The sequence below is a fragment of the Crinia signifera genome, chromosome 6 (genome assembly GCF_055691185.1).
Source record: "Crinia signifera chromosome 6, ASM5569118v1, whole genome shotgun sequence".
Classification (NCBI taxonomy): Eukaryota; Metazoa; Chordata; class Amphibia; order Anura; family Myobatrachidae; genus Crinia; species Crinia signifera.
This window is the reverse complement of record NC_139222.1, coordinates 246,974,289-246,994,750: the sequence shown is the minus strand read 5'-3', so window position 1 is coordinate 246,994,750 and position 20,462 is coordinate 246,974,289. Positions and strand designations below refer to the sequence as shown.

The window sequence follows — 20,462 nt, the reverse complement described above, 5'->3', positions numbered from 1 at the left end:
TTTAACATTGAATCCTATGTAAAAATCGGGTGCATCGCGTCGCATCGCGTCGGGACCAATGTTAATGGTCCCGACCGACGCGATGCCCCCGATATTTTACCGTTCCCGACAAGATTTCAATGTTAAAATTTTTTTTAACATTGAAGTCAATGCAAATATCGGGGGCATCGCGTCGGTCGCGTCGGGACCAATGTTAATGGTCCCGACCGACGCGATGCCCCCGATTTTTGTTTCCTAGCCGGCAAAATGGACCTGATTTCAAAAGAAATCGGGTCCATCGGGCTAATCGTGTCCCTTAATTAAGGGACACGATTAGTTACGATTGTGGCCGTGCTAGGAAACAAGTACCATTTTTTTTTTTAAACTCATGTCGACCTGGCCTTTGTTGACCATAAACTTGTGTCAACCTTTTTGCTGAGTCGACCATTAGTGGTCGATCTAGACATTGCTATCATCTATACCGTAACCATCAAATCCTTTTAAAATTAGAGCGAAAAATAAATAAATAAAAGCTTATAGCAATCTGAACAAACAAACAGGTTTCTAAATAACCTGGCACTTCGCAAGCCAGCAGAACAAGGTCAGGTGAGGTTAACCAGGTATATAAAGTAGCACTGAATGTAATAACTACGGAACACAAGTTCACACATCATACAGTAGTACATCAATACCGTATCTACAAAAAGATAAGGGTTACAGTTTATTCCGGCAAGCACTTTTAAAACAGCAATTCCAGGGACCCATACTTGTATTTCTTGTCATAATCCAGAACACAGAGATGAAAACATTGTCTGCAATAACCGGTAAGAGAAGCTTGCCTACATGACAGGATAATACAGAGCATTCATACAGTGCTTGCTGGGGTCATCTCTAACAAACGCCTTAAGCCTAAATTCCCACGAGCCTCACACTATTTCCGTGTCCAAGTGTGTTGTTGTGAAGAAACCGTACCTGTCTCAGGCCTAGAAGGAAAGGCATTTTGCAGTCTCATTCTCCACACCAGCGTTACGTCTGACAAAACCCCGGCACAAAGATTTACTTCGTCTGCATTGGGCAGTCGTAACTGCAGCCCTATTTAAACAAGGCCTTTATTGGCAGGGATTATTAAGTAAACAGGGTCCCGGGACACAACATGCACTAGCTGTACCCCTCCCTACCCTGACATATCGGAGACAGCTGCCAAGCTGGAAATTACATCACTTCAGACTCCAAAACAGCTGCTTATGAACAGTCTCAGTGCTAAAATAGATATTATCGTGAAAACCTCGACTGAAATGAAGTGTTAAGCCTCCGAAAGGGTGAGAGGAGCCTCTGTGCGGTATGACCAGGTGCCTGCATTGCAGAAGGAGTCTCTGATTTTCTCCCAGGTGGCCGATTTTACGGCAGACTCAAAGGGTAGAGAAAGGGGAAGTTTATAGAGGAGAATATTCGAAAAGGAGCAAGGAATTGAGGCGCTAGTTCAACTCTGTTGCATGGAGGCAAGTTGGAATTTGTTCCCTCCCACCCAAATACGGTGTGTGTCAACATTCACCTGTGTATACCATCTCAGAGTCCAGCAGCATTGCTTGGTACCAGGCCGGAACCATTCTGTTGCCCTAATAAAGATATATTTATATAGAGCCAATTAACTACAGGTGCGCCACCGAGGTCCATTGGAAGAGCAGTGGTCACACTTGGATCCTGCTGTTAACCACACAGGTGCTGCTTTACAAGGCGCGACATGTCATTAGGTTGACAGGGTTGGAAGATCAACAGTCAAAAGGTCGACCTGAGCTTTTCACTTTGAGCCTAAATGAGCCAACGGGCGGGATTTCATGCCCTTGATGGGTGGAGGGAGAATAGAATAGCGAGGTACCCTGCCTGAAGCATGGCGAGCGCAGTTAACCATGCAAGTGGACGTGATACACGTGGGACAAAATAAAAAACATGAAAAACTCATGTCGACTAATTGACTGTCGACCTTCCAACCCTGTCAACCATAGCCGGGTCCACCTATTTCAGGTTAACTCAATGCATGTCAACCTAATTGGATGGACTCAGTGACCCATAACCTTTAGTGGCAGTAAAATCTGCTCACTTGTCATTTTACAGGCTTTGCTTGAAAAAAAAAAAAAAAAAGTTGTCATTGGCTATTTGCTACTTTATCTCTCTCCCTGGCTTGTAAAACAGACCCATAAGGATTTATTACTTAATTAGAATGAGGATTGGGTACTTCCTCATCTTTGCGGCCACCGCTACGCCAGTTACTTTAGCCGCTATATTCACCATTGTCCACCCGCTACGTAAGGATTTTTTCAGCGAGGGAACCGTTACAAATCCTGTGTCCACGCCACCCTCTATTACCTTTAGTAAAGTTGTGGCCAGCAAAGCGGAGCGAGCCACCGAGCCCGAAGTGTGGCGAGCTAAGCGGAGCGAGCCACAAAGCCCGAAGTGTGGCGAGCAAAGCAGAGCGAGCCACCGAGCCCGAAGTGTGGCAAGCAAAGCAGAGTGAGCCACCGAGCGTGAAGTGTGGCGAGCAAAGCGGAGCGAGCCTCCAAGCCTGAAGTGTGGCGAGCAAAGCGGAGCGAGCCTCCAAGCCTGAAGTGTGGCGAGCAAAGCAGAGCGAGCCACCGAGCCCAAAGTGTGGCGAGCAAAGCGGAGCGAGCCTCCAAGCCTGAAGTGTGGCGAGCAAAGCAGAGCGAGCCACCGAGCCCAAAGTGTGGCGAGCAAAGCGGAGCGAGCCTCCAAGCCTGAGGTGTGGTGAGCAAAGGGGAGTGAGCCTCCAAGCCCGAAGTGTGGCGACCGAAGAGAGCCCGTGAGGGGAACGATGATGCTACATAAATTCCATAGCATAAGCGGTGGCCGCAGAGAAGAGGAAGTACCAAGGATTGTTTTGTATACTTGTTACAAGAAGTCAGTCACTATTAATAAGGATACACATCACATCCACCAGACATGGAGGGTCTGCTTTGCAGACTAGAACCTAGAAACATTAAGACGTTCTATATAATCCTGATCACCATATTTATGCCTATCTAGGTGTCAGGCCACAACAGAAATGAATAACAATCGGAGAATCAGAGACAGCCAGACTGCAGGGAGTGTCTATTATGTAAACAGAATATTGCTGGTCCGTCTAGAGTCAGCTCACTTGGGAAAGTGGACGCCACAATAAGGTTCTCTGTGTTTATTCCAAATGAGGTATTTATAGAGAAAACACATTTTAGTCCTGGGAATTTTGAAGTAAATATTTAACGTGAAGGATAAACATTAAAAATATATATATAATATTAAACCACTGACCACTCCCAAAACTGTGAGATAAAGGGTAGGATGATGGGGCTTTCCTGCGAAAATCAACGAGGCATTGCTCATTCTGAGCACTGTAACCTATAAGATAAGAGTTTACCAATAACAAAACAGTAACCCCTGAAAAAAAATTAGAATGTGACCGAGTGGAAAACTTCTGTATACAGCAGGGGTTCTCTGGGTTCCCCTACTTCCCTCCAGCATGGACATTACTGCCTGACAGCACTGAGGTCATGGGTTCCATTCCCACCATGGCCCTAGCTGTGCTGAGTTTGTATATTCTCCCCATACTTGTGTGGGTTTCCTCCGGGTACTCCGGTTTCCGCACATAATTCAAAAATAAACTGGGCAGTTACTTGGCTACCAGCAAAAATTAACCCTAGAATAAATTGTGTGTGATGTGGTAGGGAACATAGCTTGTAAGCTCCACTGGGGCAGAGACTGATGTGATTGTTCAAATAGATTCTCTGTAAAGCGCTGCGGAATGTGTGCGCTATATAAATAACTTCTGGTATATAGGCGAGTCTTGCACTGGCGGCGATCTAGGAGCTGTGCAGTTGCAATTGGGCGGGCGGAATCTCCCTGTGATTTATCTTTATCACCCTCTTACTTTGGTGTACTTGAGCGATTTATTATAGTAAAATTCCCTAAATATTACGCTCATTGTGCACTTTTCTTTTCACATGAACTATTGAAGCCGTGGGATCAGCATCTTGGAAAAAGCGGCACAGTACACAAGACATATCACAAACGATTATCGGTATAGTAAACTAGAGCTTTCTTAGCGCTTCTGGTATATGCTCACAATGTGCATGTGTATTGGGGAGGGGGGCACCTACATTGGTGACATCGGTGGAGCCTACTGCCACACTTATGCGGGCCCCCATTCCCTGGCGTGATTCCGGTGATCACTTATTGTACAAAATGACCTTTAAGCGGCGTGTATAGAGGGTATATGAAACAAATGCATGCCGTGTTTATAATGGGGTCCCATCATCAAGATATCTCATTATGGTATACAAACATTCCAAGATACTAAAACTCCGAAATCGGTTGGAAACATTTTGTATATAGACGACAATACTTTTTTTCCCAAAAACTATGTGGTCCCAGACTTGTCATTTGAAAACATACATAAAAGATAAAGGGCGGGATTCTCTAAAATCCGCAACCCTCTTCGCCGGCCACCGCATTTTTAATGACCGCATATTCTCTAAAATATGCGGTAATTAACGCAAGGGACAGCTCTTGCGGTAAGAGCTGTCCCTTGCGATGCGGCGCCGTTGCTGACTGACGCGCCGGCCGCAGGGCATGCTGGGAGGGATCCGTGACGGATCCCTCACACACCGCTGCGGTAAGAAGCCCATAGGCTTCTGCAGGGAACCACCAGCTTTTGCTGGCGATTCCCTCCGTAGCGGTGACACTGCGGAGGGAGGTTAGAGAATACAGAAATGCGGTAAAAACCCCGATAACGGGGTTTTTTACCGCATTTCTGTAATAGAGAATCTCGCCCAAAAGCATTAAACAAGTAAATATTTGTATATGCAAAGAACTGTGTGACATACATGCCACCTGCACTAAAATAACACTGGCAGCACAAATAGGGGGAATAACATTATGCAACTACTGAACATTTAGCAGGAAAGATACATACCGTACAAGAGAACAGAGTGAGGGGGGTGCATCTTCCAGTCAGCACTTAAGTCAGGATATGCAGTTTACCCCCAACTAATACCCTTGGCTTAGTATTGTTTGGCCCCCTATACACTACAGCGATTTGGGCAGATTTCACCAGTTTCCGATGGATCGGGACGATAAATCATCCCAAATCGGATGTGTATGACATGCCATTGGTTCTGACGCGAATTGCGGTTGCATCGTACCTGAGTCGGAGGTCAGACCTACATGCAGTTCCGTCTGGGACCCCCCCATTCCAGAGGCAGTGGACAGGGGTCACATGCGATACATCGCTTGTGAAAGACAGCTTGCGATCCTGCAGCCCGGGAAGGTCCCGGAAGGTGCGAGAAGAAGTCCTGACAGGGAGCTATACACACTGTCAAGAGAAATAGATTATAACTATTTTACCTTGCGATGCGCGCTCCTGCGTACATCATATCACAAGGTAACAAAAGTATGTGCAGCACGTACTTTTTGGACTAGGTCGCATCGCTTTTAATTCAAAACACAGGCTGCTTTAGCACATCACATGCGTCTTGAACTAGATGTGATGCATTCTAGTCCAAACGAATGGTGCACATCGCTCCGTGTATGGGCAGCCTGAGACTTAAAATTTCCAACCACAAATTAACTGTGAAATTGAAAACTTTCCCCATAGCTGCCACTAGTTGGCGCCCAACGGAGCAATTCAATTGTTGCACCATTGGGTTGTGCTTCAGAGAGACCAATAACAGCTCACAGCCGGAAGAACAAAATTATGAAGAAAAACTAAACCCCAAAAATCCTTCAGGTAAATACTCACTGTGAAGCAGCACCCCGGAAGATAAGTTACTGTATGATCAAAAATTAAGAAACAGGGGTTTCACAACCTAGTCAATTAATACAATTCCAACACATGACGCATTACTTATTCCTAACAAATCTGCACTACAAAAAAATCGGCACACGTGTACAACACAGATTTGATCCAGAAAAGTCACTAAAGAAACCTACTTGTAATGGCATATAATAAATCTCCCAAAAAAAAAAAAAAACACACAATGCCAATAACAAATTATTTACATTGCAACAGTGGAGACATTCCCCTTCCCTCAATTATACCCCTTTTACACCGCCGAAAAATCCGGGTCAGCGGCGGGTCAGACCCGGATCTTCGGCGGTGTAAATCCCTAACGCCGTGTCCCTTTACACGGGACTTCTACCCAGGTCCTGACCTGGGTAGAACACAGCTAGGACCTGGGTAGAGGGCGGTGTAAATGGGAACGCCGGGTCGGATGACCCGGCTCCCATTTACATGAATGGGGAACGTCCAACCTGCGGTTCGCAGGTTGGACGGGTTGTCAGCCTGACACTGACAGCCGGCGCTGCGGTCTGCTATACCCTGCAGACAGAAGCGGCGGCGGGGGGAGGGAGGTGAACGGATGCCTGTGTGCGGCATCCATTCACCTCCTGTGCGACGGCGGGGGGGTGCGCGCGGTGACTGGGGGCAGCCCAGCAGCTTACCTTAGTGCTGGGCTGCCCCCAGCAGCATTCGGTCCGGCGGCGGCGGTGATTGGCGCTTGGAGATGACATCATCCTGTCATCTCCAAGCACCGGGGGGGGGGGGGGGGGGGAACGGGCCGGGCTGTCCGCCCGGTGTAAATTGCACTAAACGCCGGGTCGCACCCGGCTTGAACCTGGGTCTAAAAAAGCCGGGTGCGACCCGGCGTTTTGGTGTAAAAGGGGTATAAGCTACATCCTGACAGTTAGCAGACCTAGGGCCAGATTCTCTAAGCTTCAAACGTGATAAAATGGAGAGCGATAACCAGCCAGCCAATCAGCTCCTACCTGCCATGTCACAGACTTTGTTTGAAAAATGTCAGATAGGAGCTGATTGGCTGGCTGTTTATCACTCTCCATGTTATCACTTTTGGGGGGAGATTCTCTAAAGCAGAAATGCGGTAAAAACCCCGTTATCTGGGTTTTTTAACCGCATTTCTGTATGCTGTATGGCCCCTCTGTAGTGGCCTATGGGCTTTTTACCGCAGCGCTGTTTGAGGGATCCGTCACCACTCCCTCCCAGCATGCCCTGCGGCCGGTGCGTCACTCTGCGCATGCGCAGATGGACTCTCGGGTCACAGACCTGGAAGTCCAGTGCCGGCACCGCATCGCAAGGGACAGATCTTATCGCAAGAGCTGTCCCTTGCGTTAATAACTGCATATGTTAGAGCATATGCAGGTAATAATGTGATGCCCGGCGAAGGGGGGCGATAATGGGCAGCGGATGTTACAACATCCCGCCCTTGATGCTTAGTGCATCAGCCACCTAGTACTATATCATGCATTGACCATCTGGAGATAGGATATGGGATGAGGAGCAGGATGATAGGGGTTAAGGAGCAGGATGATAGGGGTTATCAGCAAACCGAGCAGCAGCCTGGATAATACTGAGTGCAATAATCAGAGACACACAATCACCCCTACATGAGGCAGGACATACCAGCAGCAGGCATAATCAAAATATGCACTAAACCATAGCAACAAGCCTGCTTTTATTATCGAACTCCCCCTAGACACATGATTAAAGAAAAAATCTGCTTTGGCTGCTCAGCACAAGGCAACGCAACAAATATCCTGCAGACACTACCGTAGGGACTTCCCAACAGGTGTGGATCAGTTGGTCAGCAGCAAGTTGTTAGACAGTCATTAGGTCGACATGTGTCTAGGTCGACATGCAGGATGGCCAACAGGATCATAAGGTCGACATGGGTAAGGTTTACAGTGGAAAAGTCCACATGGTGTATTTTTTTATTTTTTTTACCCTTATGTCCTAGTGTATGGTAGGGCATGAAATACCGCCAGTCGGCACATGTTGTGTTGACATGGACACTGAAGCGTGTCCATGTCGACATGCTGCACTCGCCACACTATTTTATTCTCCCACCATGCCCTAGTGGATGGTAGGGCATGAAATACCGCCTGTCAGCTAAAAAAAATACAAAAAAAATAACCATGTCGACCTACTTGGTGGTGACCCAATGACCGTATCCCTTCCCAACCAGCCTGTCATACTCCGGACCTGGCTGCAGGTTGTATATATCTAGTTACATTACTGATGCACTTTACAAGGAATTTCATACTTTCAAGCTTCTATACCGGTTCGTTTGCTTTTTAGGAATACACCGGAAATCTTTGGAATACCAAAGAAATAAAAATTAGAATCAATCTAAACCACTCCAGTAAAATGATATAAAAAAGTAAAGAACTACAGTGAGTATGTATAAAGCACTAACCAATCAGCTCCTTTCAAACACAGTCTGTACGTAACATGGCAGCTAGGTGCTGACTGATTAGTGCTCTATCGCTCTCCATGATTTGAAATCTACCCCCTTTAAAAAATAAAAACACACACACTCTCTATATTCATTAACATCTACAGGTAATTAAAAAAAAAAAAAAAAAAACACACAACAACAACAACAACAACAACAACAACAACAGCAAAGCACACACACACAGCATCCAATTTGTCAGAGACAATAAGGTGTAATGGTATGCAAATTGTGAAACAGGGATGGGCATGTAGGCATGCAGAGTACTTGCACGTGTTGCGTGTGGCAGACTGGCATCCTAGAAATCTAACATATGTGAAAATAGTGGGACATCAAGACATGAGGCCTACAGTAGGTTTAGTTCCAGCTTCACATGCCATCAATATACAGTGCTATTTATTACTACATTCGTTGCGCGCACACACACACACTTTTTTGATTCTTGCAGCACTGTGCTGATTAACTTATTTCCTTGTTCATTCATTTATTTATTGTAGTGCACTGGGACAGTGCGGACAGTTAATAGCTGCCTCACACATAAGGTGCATATACTCTGGGCGATATATTGAACATTTACGCCTTTCTGAGGATGTTATTCATAATATGGGCCAGTGTGTACACAACAAATGGTGAACGATGCCACAAAGTAGTCTGTACATGTAGCGCAATTTGACACAATGTAAAACGACTGCATGTACGGTACGGGGACCCGGTTAGGTCACTGAACGAGATCTGAACAATATAATTTAGTGTATGCGCTTTAGCATTCGCCAGAAGTTTCAAAGGGGTAGATTTATTAACTAACGATCAGGGGGATATGCGCTATCCCCGTGCCGATAGCCTGCAGCTATCGACTTCGACAGCTGCAGCGCTGTCCCTGCTGCTGGCTCTGAGCTGCGCTGGGATCTCACATGAGTAGCGAGATCCCGCGCATGCGCAGTCCAGCCGGCCGGGGGGGGGGGGGGGGGGGAGACAGTGCGTCAGTGTTAACTGACGCGCTGTCAGCTGGAAGGGACTTAGCTGGAGGGGGGAGTTAGCGCTCCCCCGCTTCGGTGGCAAGATCTTAGTAGATCTTGTCGGTGTCCCCTCCTGCTTCGCCTCGCTAGTGAACTGTTGGGGGGGTCCTCAGGACCGAGGTTGAGAACCACTGCTTTAGGGAGCTAGTCTAGTTAATTGTTTTGCTATCAGGCAATGAGCATCAATTACCTCTCCGGAGAGGAACAGAAATCTGTGTGTGTGTGTGTGTGTGTGGGGGGGGGGGGGAGTAGTTAAGCTTATGGTATCCAAACTGCCATTCCGGTGCGCACAATATTAGACCGGAATTAGCCACTGCACATGGCTAAATGTTGTGCATTTAGGAGCAACAAGCACGATAAATGGGCCCCTCCACAGTACAATTGAATGTCGCCAGTTGGAAATCCAACAAGGACACAACCAGAGACTATTGAAAACTTCCTTAAAACAGTACCCAAATACCTGCGATCATGGATTGCGGGTAATTATCTCACTCAAGGCTATCCAGTTAGCCCCAATAAGCCTGCATGATATGTTTATTGCCCCCAATGTTGTATCGGGGGGGTAATTGGATAACACCCCCCCCCCCCCCCCAAAGACTTAAATGTAAAATGCAAATATAAATGTTATTTGTCCATATGTTTCTTCGTTGTGGAATCAAGCTAAAACAAATGGATGAATCCGATCTGTCCAAGGTATCCACCAATGCTTTGATGATGAAAAAGTTGTAGGGTCAAAACGTTCAGAAGATACACCATCACCAACCTGTACATAGGATTGGATTGGCCAACTGAACTCTTGCGGGATCACCTTGACAGATTTGTTTGAGAAGAGTAAATTATGAGTAAAAATCATCTGTGGAAGGCACTGCAAGAGAATGGAGGGCAATCGGACTTTGGAGAATTTGGTAGGTAGAATGCACCGAGTGTGTGATGCTAAGGGCAGGTGCTTTAATGAACGCAACATTTACGTAAATCATCTTTCCAATTGTTTGAAAAAACGGTCAATAAATATGAATTTATCACCTCTGAATTCACTTAAGTGGAGTTATCACAAAATAGCTTTTTACTTGTGTCCCTCCTTGAAAAAAAAAAAAAAAAAATGTGGTGTATTAAAATGGCCAGTAGTGTAAGGTATTATTAATTTTTATAAACTGTTTGTTATATAGATCAGCATAATCCGTTGTACTTTAAAATTGTAACAGCAGTACAGGTTGAGTATCCCTTATCCAAAATGCCCAGGGGTCAAGCATTTTGGATAAACGATTATTTTGTATTTTGGAATATTTTTATATTTCAATGGAGGTATCTTACATTTATGTTGTATAAACACATCAACACGTTTGTGTACTATCTCAGGCACTGAATTTAAATGCTAAGCAATCATTTTCTTGCATATTTAATGGCAGTTACATATTAGTGCCTGTCACATATCATGTCCCCAGTAGTGCCCATCACATATCATGTCCCCGGTAGTGCCCATCACATATCATGTCCCCGGTAGTGCCAATCACATACCATGTCCCCGGTAGTGCCAATCACATACCATGTCCCCGGTAGTGCCCATCACATACCATGTCCCCGGTAGTGCCCATCACATATCATGTCCCCGGTAGTGCCCATCACATATCATGTCCCCGGTAGTGCCCATCACATATCATGTCCCCGGTAGTGCCCATCACATATCATGTCCCCGGTAGTGCCCATCACATATCATGTCCCCGGTAGTGCCCATCACATATCATGTCCCCGGTAGTGCCCATCACATATCATGTCCCCGGTAGTGCCCATCACATATCATGTCCCCGGTAGTGCCCATCACATATCATGTCCCCGGTAGTGCTTTTACAAAAAAAAAAAAAAAAAAAAAATTCTGGAAAAGTATTGGTTTCAGAAAAATTTGAACAACAGATATCCGGATAAGGGATACTCAACCTGTAATAGAAACTGGGTAATAATAGACAAAGAAGTAGGAAGGCTTAAAGTCTATAGGGAAATGTGCCTATTTATTGTTAATGGTATAGGCAGATTGGACTAAATCCGCCGCCGCACATCACCGCATCCAAGCAAGTGGTTCTGGTGCTGGACTTTATTATTATTATTATTAACAGTTTCTTATATAGCGCAGCAGATTCCATTGCGCTTTACAATAGTAGACAGTGATAAAACAAACTGGGTAACAACAGACAGACTTGGGGGTTAGAGGGCCTCAGGTTTGAGATCCGGTAGTCCCTCTGCGCATGCACAGAATCACAGCGTTGGCCACTGGACATGCCCATAGGCTTCTATAGGCTGGTGATTCCCTACACAGTGGGAGTTTTCACTTTAGTACATCCAGCCCATTGACTGTGAAATGACTGTTGGTGCAGGGTAGTCTGAGTATCTCCAGCAATGCCGATCTCCTGGGATAGATATGCACATAACAGTCACTAGTTTACAGAGAATGATGTGCAGAATATCCAGTGACAGGAAGGCGCTTCATGTGCTATTCCAGTGGTATCTCTGAATGCACAGCAAGTAGACCTCTAAGGCAAATGTGCTATAGCAGCAGACCACTCTGGTTAGGCAAAAATGGAGGCTACAATGGGCCCATGGTCACCCCCCAAAAAAAAAAAACACACGTTTAAAGGAAACAGTCTAGCAATCCTCAGAATGGAATGGCTTCTTGCAGTGATGTAATGCGTGATGTTACAAAACACTTGTTATCGCAAGCTGGTTCCACAAACAGGACAATGATTTCTGTGTACTCCAGCCACCCCCCACCCCCTCCAGATCTCATTGCAATACAGCACTTTTAGGATGGAAACAAACAGAAGATTTGAAGCATGATCACAAATGGTTTCTATATACCATAATTGCCTACTTTCAGTTTCACCTCTCCGGGAGAAGCCCAGAGAGGCAACACGTCAGGGGGCGGGAGCAAGACTGACATCACTTGGCCCCGCCCCATGCCGGAAAACGAATTTGTGGGCCTCGGAGAGGGGCGGAGCTTAAATGCTGCGATTGCGTCATTTTAGCCCCGCCCCCTCTCCACGGACCTGCGATTTCAGGTAATTAAACCAGTGGGCCAGGGGGGAGCGGGAGCAATTACCAGAATGCGGGAGACTTGCCCACCTTCTGGGGTGCCGGGAGGCGGACCAGATTTCAGGGAGGCTCCCGGCCATTCCGGGAGAGTAGGCAAGCCTGCTATATACTGTAATCACGGGTAGCAATAACCACCTATGACAATTCATACTAGGGTCAAATAAAATACACTCAATGTAAGCGTAAAAATAAACTAATTTATGAAATGAACGGACATAAAAAATAAAACCAAGTACATAAAAAGACAAGGATAGCGAGGGTTTATCTTAAGTCTGGCAGCAGGCTAGGATCACCCAACGCATTTTGCCTGTTTGACTTCATCAAGTATACATCATATACACAGACACACAGACACATATATGTTACACAGAATACATACAGAGGTGTCCACATACAGCTAACCTCCTTGCACAATGCGTGAGCTGTGTGACTTGGTAGCGCCAAACATCTGAGTACGTCTTTTTCCCGGTCTTTTTCAGTGCACATAATTTTAGTCAGCAGAAGCTGTCATTGCATCCTATTTGCACCATTTTGGGAATACGATGCATGGTAATGTATGGTATAGCATAGTGAGGCTAGAAGAGCTCTTTAACTCCCAAGGAGAACAGTTGTGTGTGGAGAGATTACATACATACAAAATCTGCCTATCTCAAACATGTAATTGTTGGTCCACACTGAGAACATGTACCTATCTGCAGAACACATTGCACTATATACAGGTTACACAACAAAGACCTACTGTACCTACTATTTCAATGAACACCTGCGCAGGATAATCACTGCAGATAATTCTACCATCATACAACAATACACGACTCATCTAATCTGGTCATGTTTTAGTAAGAGCGGCTTACGCACTGCACGTGTCTGTTAGTAGAATGACTCACTTCACCACATAAACCAGATTGCTGCAAGCAGAAAAATGGGTTAAAGAGAAGTGGTGCAATCCTGCCTGTGACATACTAGTCCAGCAAGACACTGCAGATATTGCGGTAAGATTGCCTCATACTAAGTGGGAGGATACGTCCAAGATTACAAGACAATGGACAGACACCAGACAAGCACATTGCAGCTAGAACTACACAGCTCAGTAGGCCGGGACAGGAAGAGAACACAGACAGATGCAGCTTCTAATGAGTAATAGTGTAGCACAAAAGGAATTAAATGGATAATTTCCAACACAATGGTAGTTTTCAGTAGAAACAGCCATCCTTATTGGCAATAGAACCTCCACATCTATACAGGTTACATCTGCCCCACCTGCAGTTTCTATAGGTTTTGGTCTGTGTATTATGTAACATGCAGAGCCCTTGCCTCAAATCTACCTTTAATTTCTGAAATTCTTCCTGCAATCTGGGATGCTCCCAAATGGTATTACACAACAGTACACATACAAAGTCTTCTGTTGCACAAGAAATTTCCCTTCCAAATAACACACAGGTTACAAATCAGATGCCTTGCAATGAATTAACATACATACAATACATGAGTAGAGGTAAGTGGACACCTGAACATCACACCCAGTTGTGTACTGGTTAAACGTCTCATTTCAACACCACGGGCATGAATATGGTCCCACATTAGCTGCAGTGTACACTATACTGGGAAAGAGTTACACAAGATTTTGGAACATGGTTACAAGGACATCTTTTCAGCCATAAGGTCCTTAATGAGACTGGGTAATCCGATTCATCCCAATGGTGTTTGTTCGGGGGGGGGGGGGGGGGGGGGGGGGGCAGTGCCCTGTAGAACGCCAGGGAGCTACTTGATTGCTAATGTCTGATAATGCAGGTTATTCTACCTTTAGCAAATCGGTGCCCCTGAAATGGTAAAGCGTTCTAAACTGGAAGGGATGCCCAACACACTTGTGGCCATGTAGCCAACATAAAAAGAGATTCAATAATCCTACTGAAAAAAAAAAAAAAAAAAGTTACACAGGATTTTACATATTATATCAAAGAGAAAAAGAAGCAAAAAAAAAACAACAACTGTATGATGGGTATGAAGTTTTATCTAATCAGATATCTATGGTGCAAAAATAGACTTGAAGAGTCCTAGACCAGGGCTCAAAGTAGACTTTTTTTTTTTTTTTTTTTTTTTTTTACATATAGGATCCAAATTAATCACCACCAACCAAAATATATGATAACTTCTATAGACCACCATTCATACCCCTTTAATACCCATTGGTCTACCCCACATGCCAACACACCCAAGTACAGTCCCCTCTACGATGCAAAATTCTTATTATGTCTCACCCGATTGCCCAATGCATAGCATGCAACACCTGATACATAGTAGGCCTATGTCACACCCCAGTGCCCCCACTATATAGTATTCCACCCCTTAGTACCTCCAACACAGGTCTGTGCCACACAAGTGCCCCAACGCATAGTATACCACACAACATAGCATCTAAACTGTGTTAATGTTAACATGGAATCATGGCTGCCGTCTCTTTTATCTTCTGTCTAGGTTTGGATCTAAGACACCAGCAGAACAACCTGGATGGGTCTCATTGGGCAGTACTCAAAGGTTTGTGCCGATGGCAGCCACTAAGAGCTGCCCAACAGAGCTGTTCAATTGTTCCTCTGTTCAGACACGTTCAGCTGCTGGTGCCAGCATCTCAGCTTGAACCCCCAGGGGTGGGGAGTTGAAATGCCCGAAAAGTCACCCATTTTTGCACTCAAGTAGAACTTTTGGTGGCACACCCATTTATTTGGTCAGGTTTAGCCGCACATAGGATCGCTTGCATCTTTTGTTTGAAGATCGGGTGCAATATAACAATTAAATACAGCCCATTGACTCTTCATAGACTTTACTTACTTGTAGCTGGACAGCTACTGAAATACTGCGGAGAAGATTATGTGGGCCTCATCCTGGTGAAGGTGGCTGAAAGTTGTCCTGGGAGCTGGTCTCATTCAGCAGCCTTGTCCCGTTTGGCCTCCGCTGTTGCTGGTAGGGGCTTTTTATGGATTGCAGAAAAAGCCGCTACAGTAGGAGCAGCCCAGAAAGCTTCCAGATAAACTAGCCCACGCTATGCAGCAAGCGTGGAAGGGCAGCCAGCAGCATTTGGGCTGAGTGACAGTAAAGCTGGGTACACATCTATAAAATCGTCGGGCCGTTGTTTCGATGGTCTTGTCCGTCCATACTCGGTCGGTCGAAGGTTCAGTGCCGTTTAATATTCATCCGACTGGATGGGCCCATATCAGAAAAAAGGGCAGTGTGTACGCATGTTCAGTTATTATGCTGGCCGTTCTTGCTATTATACTTCCAAAGCTGGAACGCCCATGTGGGCTTTGACTAGCTGCATGATCTCTCCTACAGCACAGCATGTAAACAAGAAGCGTTTACCTCTCCCTCATTATATTTTCCTCCCATCCTTTGGCGGTTTGCCATATGCCTGTCCCTAGTCACCCTGCCACCTGTCTACATGTAGACGCGCACCCCATCCTTATAGCGGTTTGCCGTACATCTGTCCCTAGTCACCCTGTCACCTGTCTGCATGTAGACGCGCACCCCATCCTTATAGCGGTTTGCTGTATGTCTGTCCCTAGTCACCCTGCAGCCTGTCTACAAAGAAAACCGGGATTGTATAGATGTGTACCCAGCTTAACACAAGAGCCATCATCGCCATGCAGAAGATCACTGCTCTACTGTAATCAGCAGGGATATCATCCAGGAAGCCCAGCATAGCCCTCTCTGCACTAGGCCATGGGAGCTAGCCTCTCTTACGATGTCAGAGGAGAAACAGGCTAATACATTTGTCGGAGCATCCTGTAAGACCTATGCAATCTTGAAATTGGGTGCGAACCAATACAGCTTACAACATTTAGAGGGCCAGATGCACGGAGATTCAAAAGTGATAAAGTGAAGAGTGATAAACAACCAACCAATCAGCTCTTAACTGCTATGTCACAGACTGTTTGCAAAATGTCAGGTAGGAGCCAATTGGCCTCCAATCTCAAAACAGGGGTAGACCCTCATTTGCAGGACTACCGCTGGATCAGACAGCCATGCAGTGCATGGTTAAGGGAAGCAGAGTTTAGTTTCTAAACAAAACCTTATTACCAAAATCCTTTAGAAAAAAAAAAACAGCTTTTTTTCCCCCAGAGCTCCTCTACGGTAATAGATTACTTGATGGTTTATTTTTCTATTCTGAATATTCAACAACTGTTAATGCTTTCTTAAAAATGTGTTTGGCATTTTCCTTTAGGTCACCGGAATGTTTAGCCTAGACAGGAAGACACAAACAGAGCAGGATCTGGGCACACATTTGTACATGACCTTATGTTTAGAATGACATGACCTGGATCATGTGATACACCAGCTTCCTGCCCAATCCCGAGAGAGAATTTTAGATGATCGACCATTGGAGTTAAACATTTACATTTCTCACCAAGATACATCGAACACCTGCAGTTTTTTTTTTTGGTGGCTGCATGGATTATAGTGCAAGGAGTCTTGACAAAAGGGCCTTTGATTAGGCTTTTAATCCATAAACTGATCACAGAGACAGCCCTACTAAAGCCATGTTGTTGGCATGGATACAAAGTACGTTTTAATTCACAAAAAGCTTAGATTCAAGACTGTTCCATTAGTTAACCAAAAAAAGAAAATGCTATAATAAGACCACTATTAAACACAGACGCAATTAGGGAAATGCAGTGTAGCAAGTGTACTTCCCAGGTAATTGGTGGCAGGCCTTTCACTGTAGGCTCCATTATGGTGTTGCTTTCAGGGTAGGACAAAGTAGTTCCAATAGATTTACAATTGTATTATTGTGCAGCTCCACCAAGTCTGGGATACCTGATCTCAGAAACTGAAAGGCACTTACACTGGGTACGCACTACACAGCATGTCTTGTGTATAGGTGGTCAACAATACTTCTTAGCAACCATTTTTAAATGTGTACACCCAACTCATCTATCAATGATATACAGTACATATGTATCAACAGCCAATGCAATGTATCTGAAAGATAGGTCATTGATAATGTGCGGTGTGTAGGAACGAACCGACAGTGTATACAAGGACACCATTTTAAACTCATGATCCTCTAAACTGATATATTGCTCGAATAGATATGATGATTGTTTAGGCCCGTGGTTCCCAAACTGTGTGCCTAGGCACCCTGGGGTGCCTCAGGACACTTGCAGGGGTGCCTTGGGTTGGTGGACCAAGATCAATTCATATTATTTATGGTCAATGTACCAGGCAAAACCAGTGCTTGTGGCTGCCACTCGTAATATATGTGGACAAACAGAAGCAAATCCTGTCCCTCACCAGATAACTGTGACATATAAACACAATGCACTTCATTTAATATTTTTTTTCTGAATTTCTCGATAAGAAGCATTTGGCCTAGGGGTTCCTTGAAAATATTTTGATGCTCTAAGGTGGCGTGATTCAAAAAAGTTTGGGAACCACTGGTTTAGGGTGTATAAAGGAAACAAAAAGGACACATATTTGTGGTACAGGTTGAGTATCACTTATCCAGATATCCATTATCCAAATTATAAAAAAAAAAAAATTGTTTTCAGAATGTACTTTTTATTTTTGGCTAAAAGCACTACTGGGGAAATTTGAAACTGGCACTACGTGGTACATGATATGTAACTGGCACTACGTGGTACATGATATGTAACTGGCACTTATGTGCAAGAAAATAATTGCTTACCATTCAAATTCAGTGCCGGAGACATAACACAAACTTTGATTCACATTACGGAACCTTGTTTCATGTATAAAATAAAATAGATTGTGTATTTCATGTGTTTGTACAACATAAATGCAAAATACCTCAATGCAATATAAAAATATTCCGAAATACGGAATAATCCATTATCCAAAATGCTTCTGGTCCCGAGCATTGTGGATAAGGGATACTCGACCTGTAGTACTTTAAAAAAAAAAAAAAAAAAAAAGAGAAGAAGAAGAGGGTACTTACTGATAACCATAGCTTCAAAACCAACTTAAAATGAGGTAAACAAACAAATTAATTTAGAAAAAAACATCAAAGATAAAAAAGGAAACGTTATTAACCCTTTGAGTGTAAAATTATAAACTATAAGTGCCAGCATCACTCACATTTGTTATCTAAACTCAAATTTAAAAAAAAAAAAAATGGAGTTTACTTGGCACTCAAAATAGCTAAATATATTCTCCATAAATGCAGAAAACCCAATTAGTAGCATCACTACAGGGGTGCAGGCTACATCCGTGTATCACCAAACAGCAATACGAAGGAATATAATGCAAAGTTACACCCCTCCCATGAACCCAAGCCCCACCCACAAAACCACAACTTTCCACAGGAACCTACAGACCTGCACCAGGTGTCATGTAGGTAGTGATGCACACAATATGGCATTCAAAAAGTCCCTCAGCAGAGAGCAATGTCTCTTGCTGCAAATCTTCATTGCAGCCTTGTGAGGACAGAGAGGGACAACACTTATAATACAATCTAAATCAGAAAGTCACAAATACTCTATTATTTCATAAAAATAAAGTAATTAAAAGCAATTAGGTTGTCTATTACTTAGCACACTGTCACGCCTGAGGTTTGTGCCTGGCTCTGATCAGTGAGAAACAGTGAGGCTGGAGTAAAACTAAACCGAGGCGGTTTAATTAAGTTTTCCCACATATACAGATGTGAACAGATAACAATGAATGAAATCCAAAGCCGTGTCTAGCAATAATAGTTAAATGATAACAGTCACTGGAGTCTTTCCCCCACCCCCAGTAATTAGTGGTCGGGGCAATGCATTAACAGCCGCCTAGGCATTAAATGGCCCGGCCGCTTCAACAGCTCAGAGCTAGCGTTGTCCTATCCCCACTGCAGGGACAATGCTAGCTGGTGTTGTGGTTGCCAGGTTACAGTCTGCAGCGGATAGGCTAAATATTCACATGTGACTAGAACCAACATGGCTGTGCCCATGTTTGAACCTGGTAGGTACAACAGAGATGCTGCTACAATGGACAGGTGCGAGAGACATCTGTCTAGGAGTGTGGAGCACAATGCGCCACTGCCGCAACATCGGCGCTGGGTGATTTTGACCAAGCGCTGATGAGTGCACACTGCACATAGAACAGGGATGGCATTTATACCCAGTGCGCAGCAGCAGTCTGGAGAGACATTTCAGTGGTAAAAAACAGTCTCTAAGGGTGTACACATGCTATGATTTTGACAGGTTTTCGATTCGATTTTGCATATAGAAGCAAAATCGAACGGTTTTTAAGATGCTTTTGGTTCGATGCATGTTCCGGTTTTCTCTATATTGAAAAGAAAAATAGACTGTGCAGGCAATGAAATATCGAATTAGATACAGTAAATCAAATGTGTACACTGTGCAGTTCGATTGTGAAAGTGAAGGCCAAATCGAAAGGGGGTGGAATTGGGGAAAGTGAAAGCAAATTGAATGTAAATCGATGCGTGTGTACACACCTTTTAATTACCCGGATCATGACACACACATTCTATGGGGGGGGGGGGGGGGGGGGGAAGAGGGAAACTTGCGAGAAAGCTGTTGCGGTGCCAGCGGGAGCAGGGCGCCAGGCAGTAGAAGATGCTGGCAGTGTCCCCCACACAGCTTCGTGGCCGGGCTGCACATAAGATTTAGCAAATATGTGCATCCCGTCCGACCTCCTGACTCCGACCCGATGCGCACAGGACTGCGCATCAGGTCGGACGGGATGTCCACAAGTGCGATTTGGGCCGATTTCACAGCCCGATTCATCCGAATCGGGTGAAATCGTGCCCAAAATCGCATAGTGTATGGGGGCCTTAAGTTTGTGAGCAGGGCCGTCCTGCCTCTGTCTGCGATTACCCAGTTTGTCTCATCACTGTCGTTTTTTTGTCCAATGAGTACAACTCATTTGAATCCCGACCCCTCCCTTAAAGACGAGTTGCTCATAGAGACAATGGAAATGCCTTTTACGTTTTACAATATAAATATAGCAACACTTAATCATGGAAGTAGCCATTATGTTAGTTAGTAGGAACGTGTGACATCAACGAGTATAGTACAGGTCGAGTATCCCGTATCCGAATATCCGTTATCCGAATTATTCCGAAATACGGACATTC

The 20,462-nt window shown here is 44.8% G+C and overlaps 1 protein-coding gene across 2 annotated transcripts in view; it reads right to left on the bottom strand.

Annotated features, from left to right (window-relative positions):
- WBP1L (WW domain binding protein 1 like) overlaps window positions 1–20,462 on the bottom strand; it is a 43,613-nt gene that overhangs the window by 17,559 nt on the left and 5,592 nt on the right. Inside the window, exon 1 of one of the 2 annotated variants that reach the window (XM_083149245.1) lies at window positions 952–1,064. The exons of the other annotated variant lie outside the window; for it this stretch is intronic. Within the exon in view, the coding sequence (XP_083005371.1) occupies window positions 952–978 (27 nt within the window). The 5' untranslated portion in view covers window positions 979–1,064. Of the gene's footprint in view, window positions 1–951; window positions 1,065–20,462 lie in introns of those variants that run through there. 2 annotated transcript variants of the gene reach the window in all.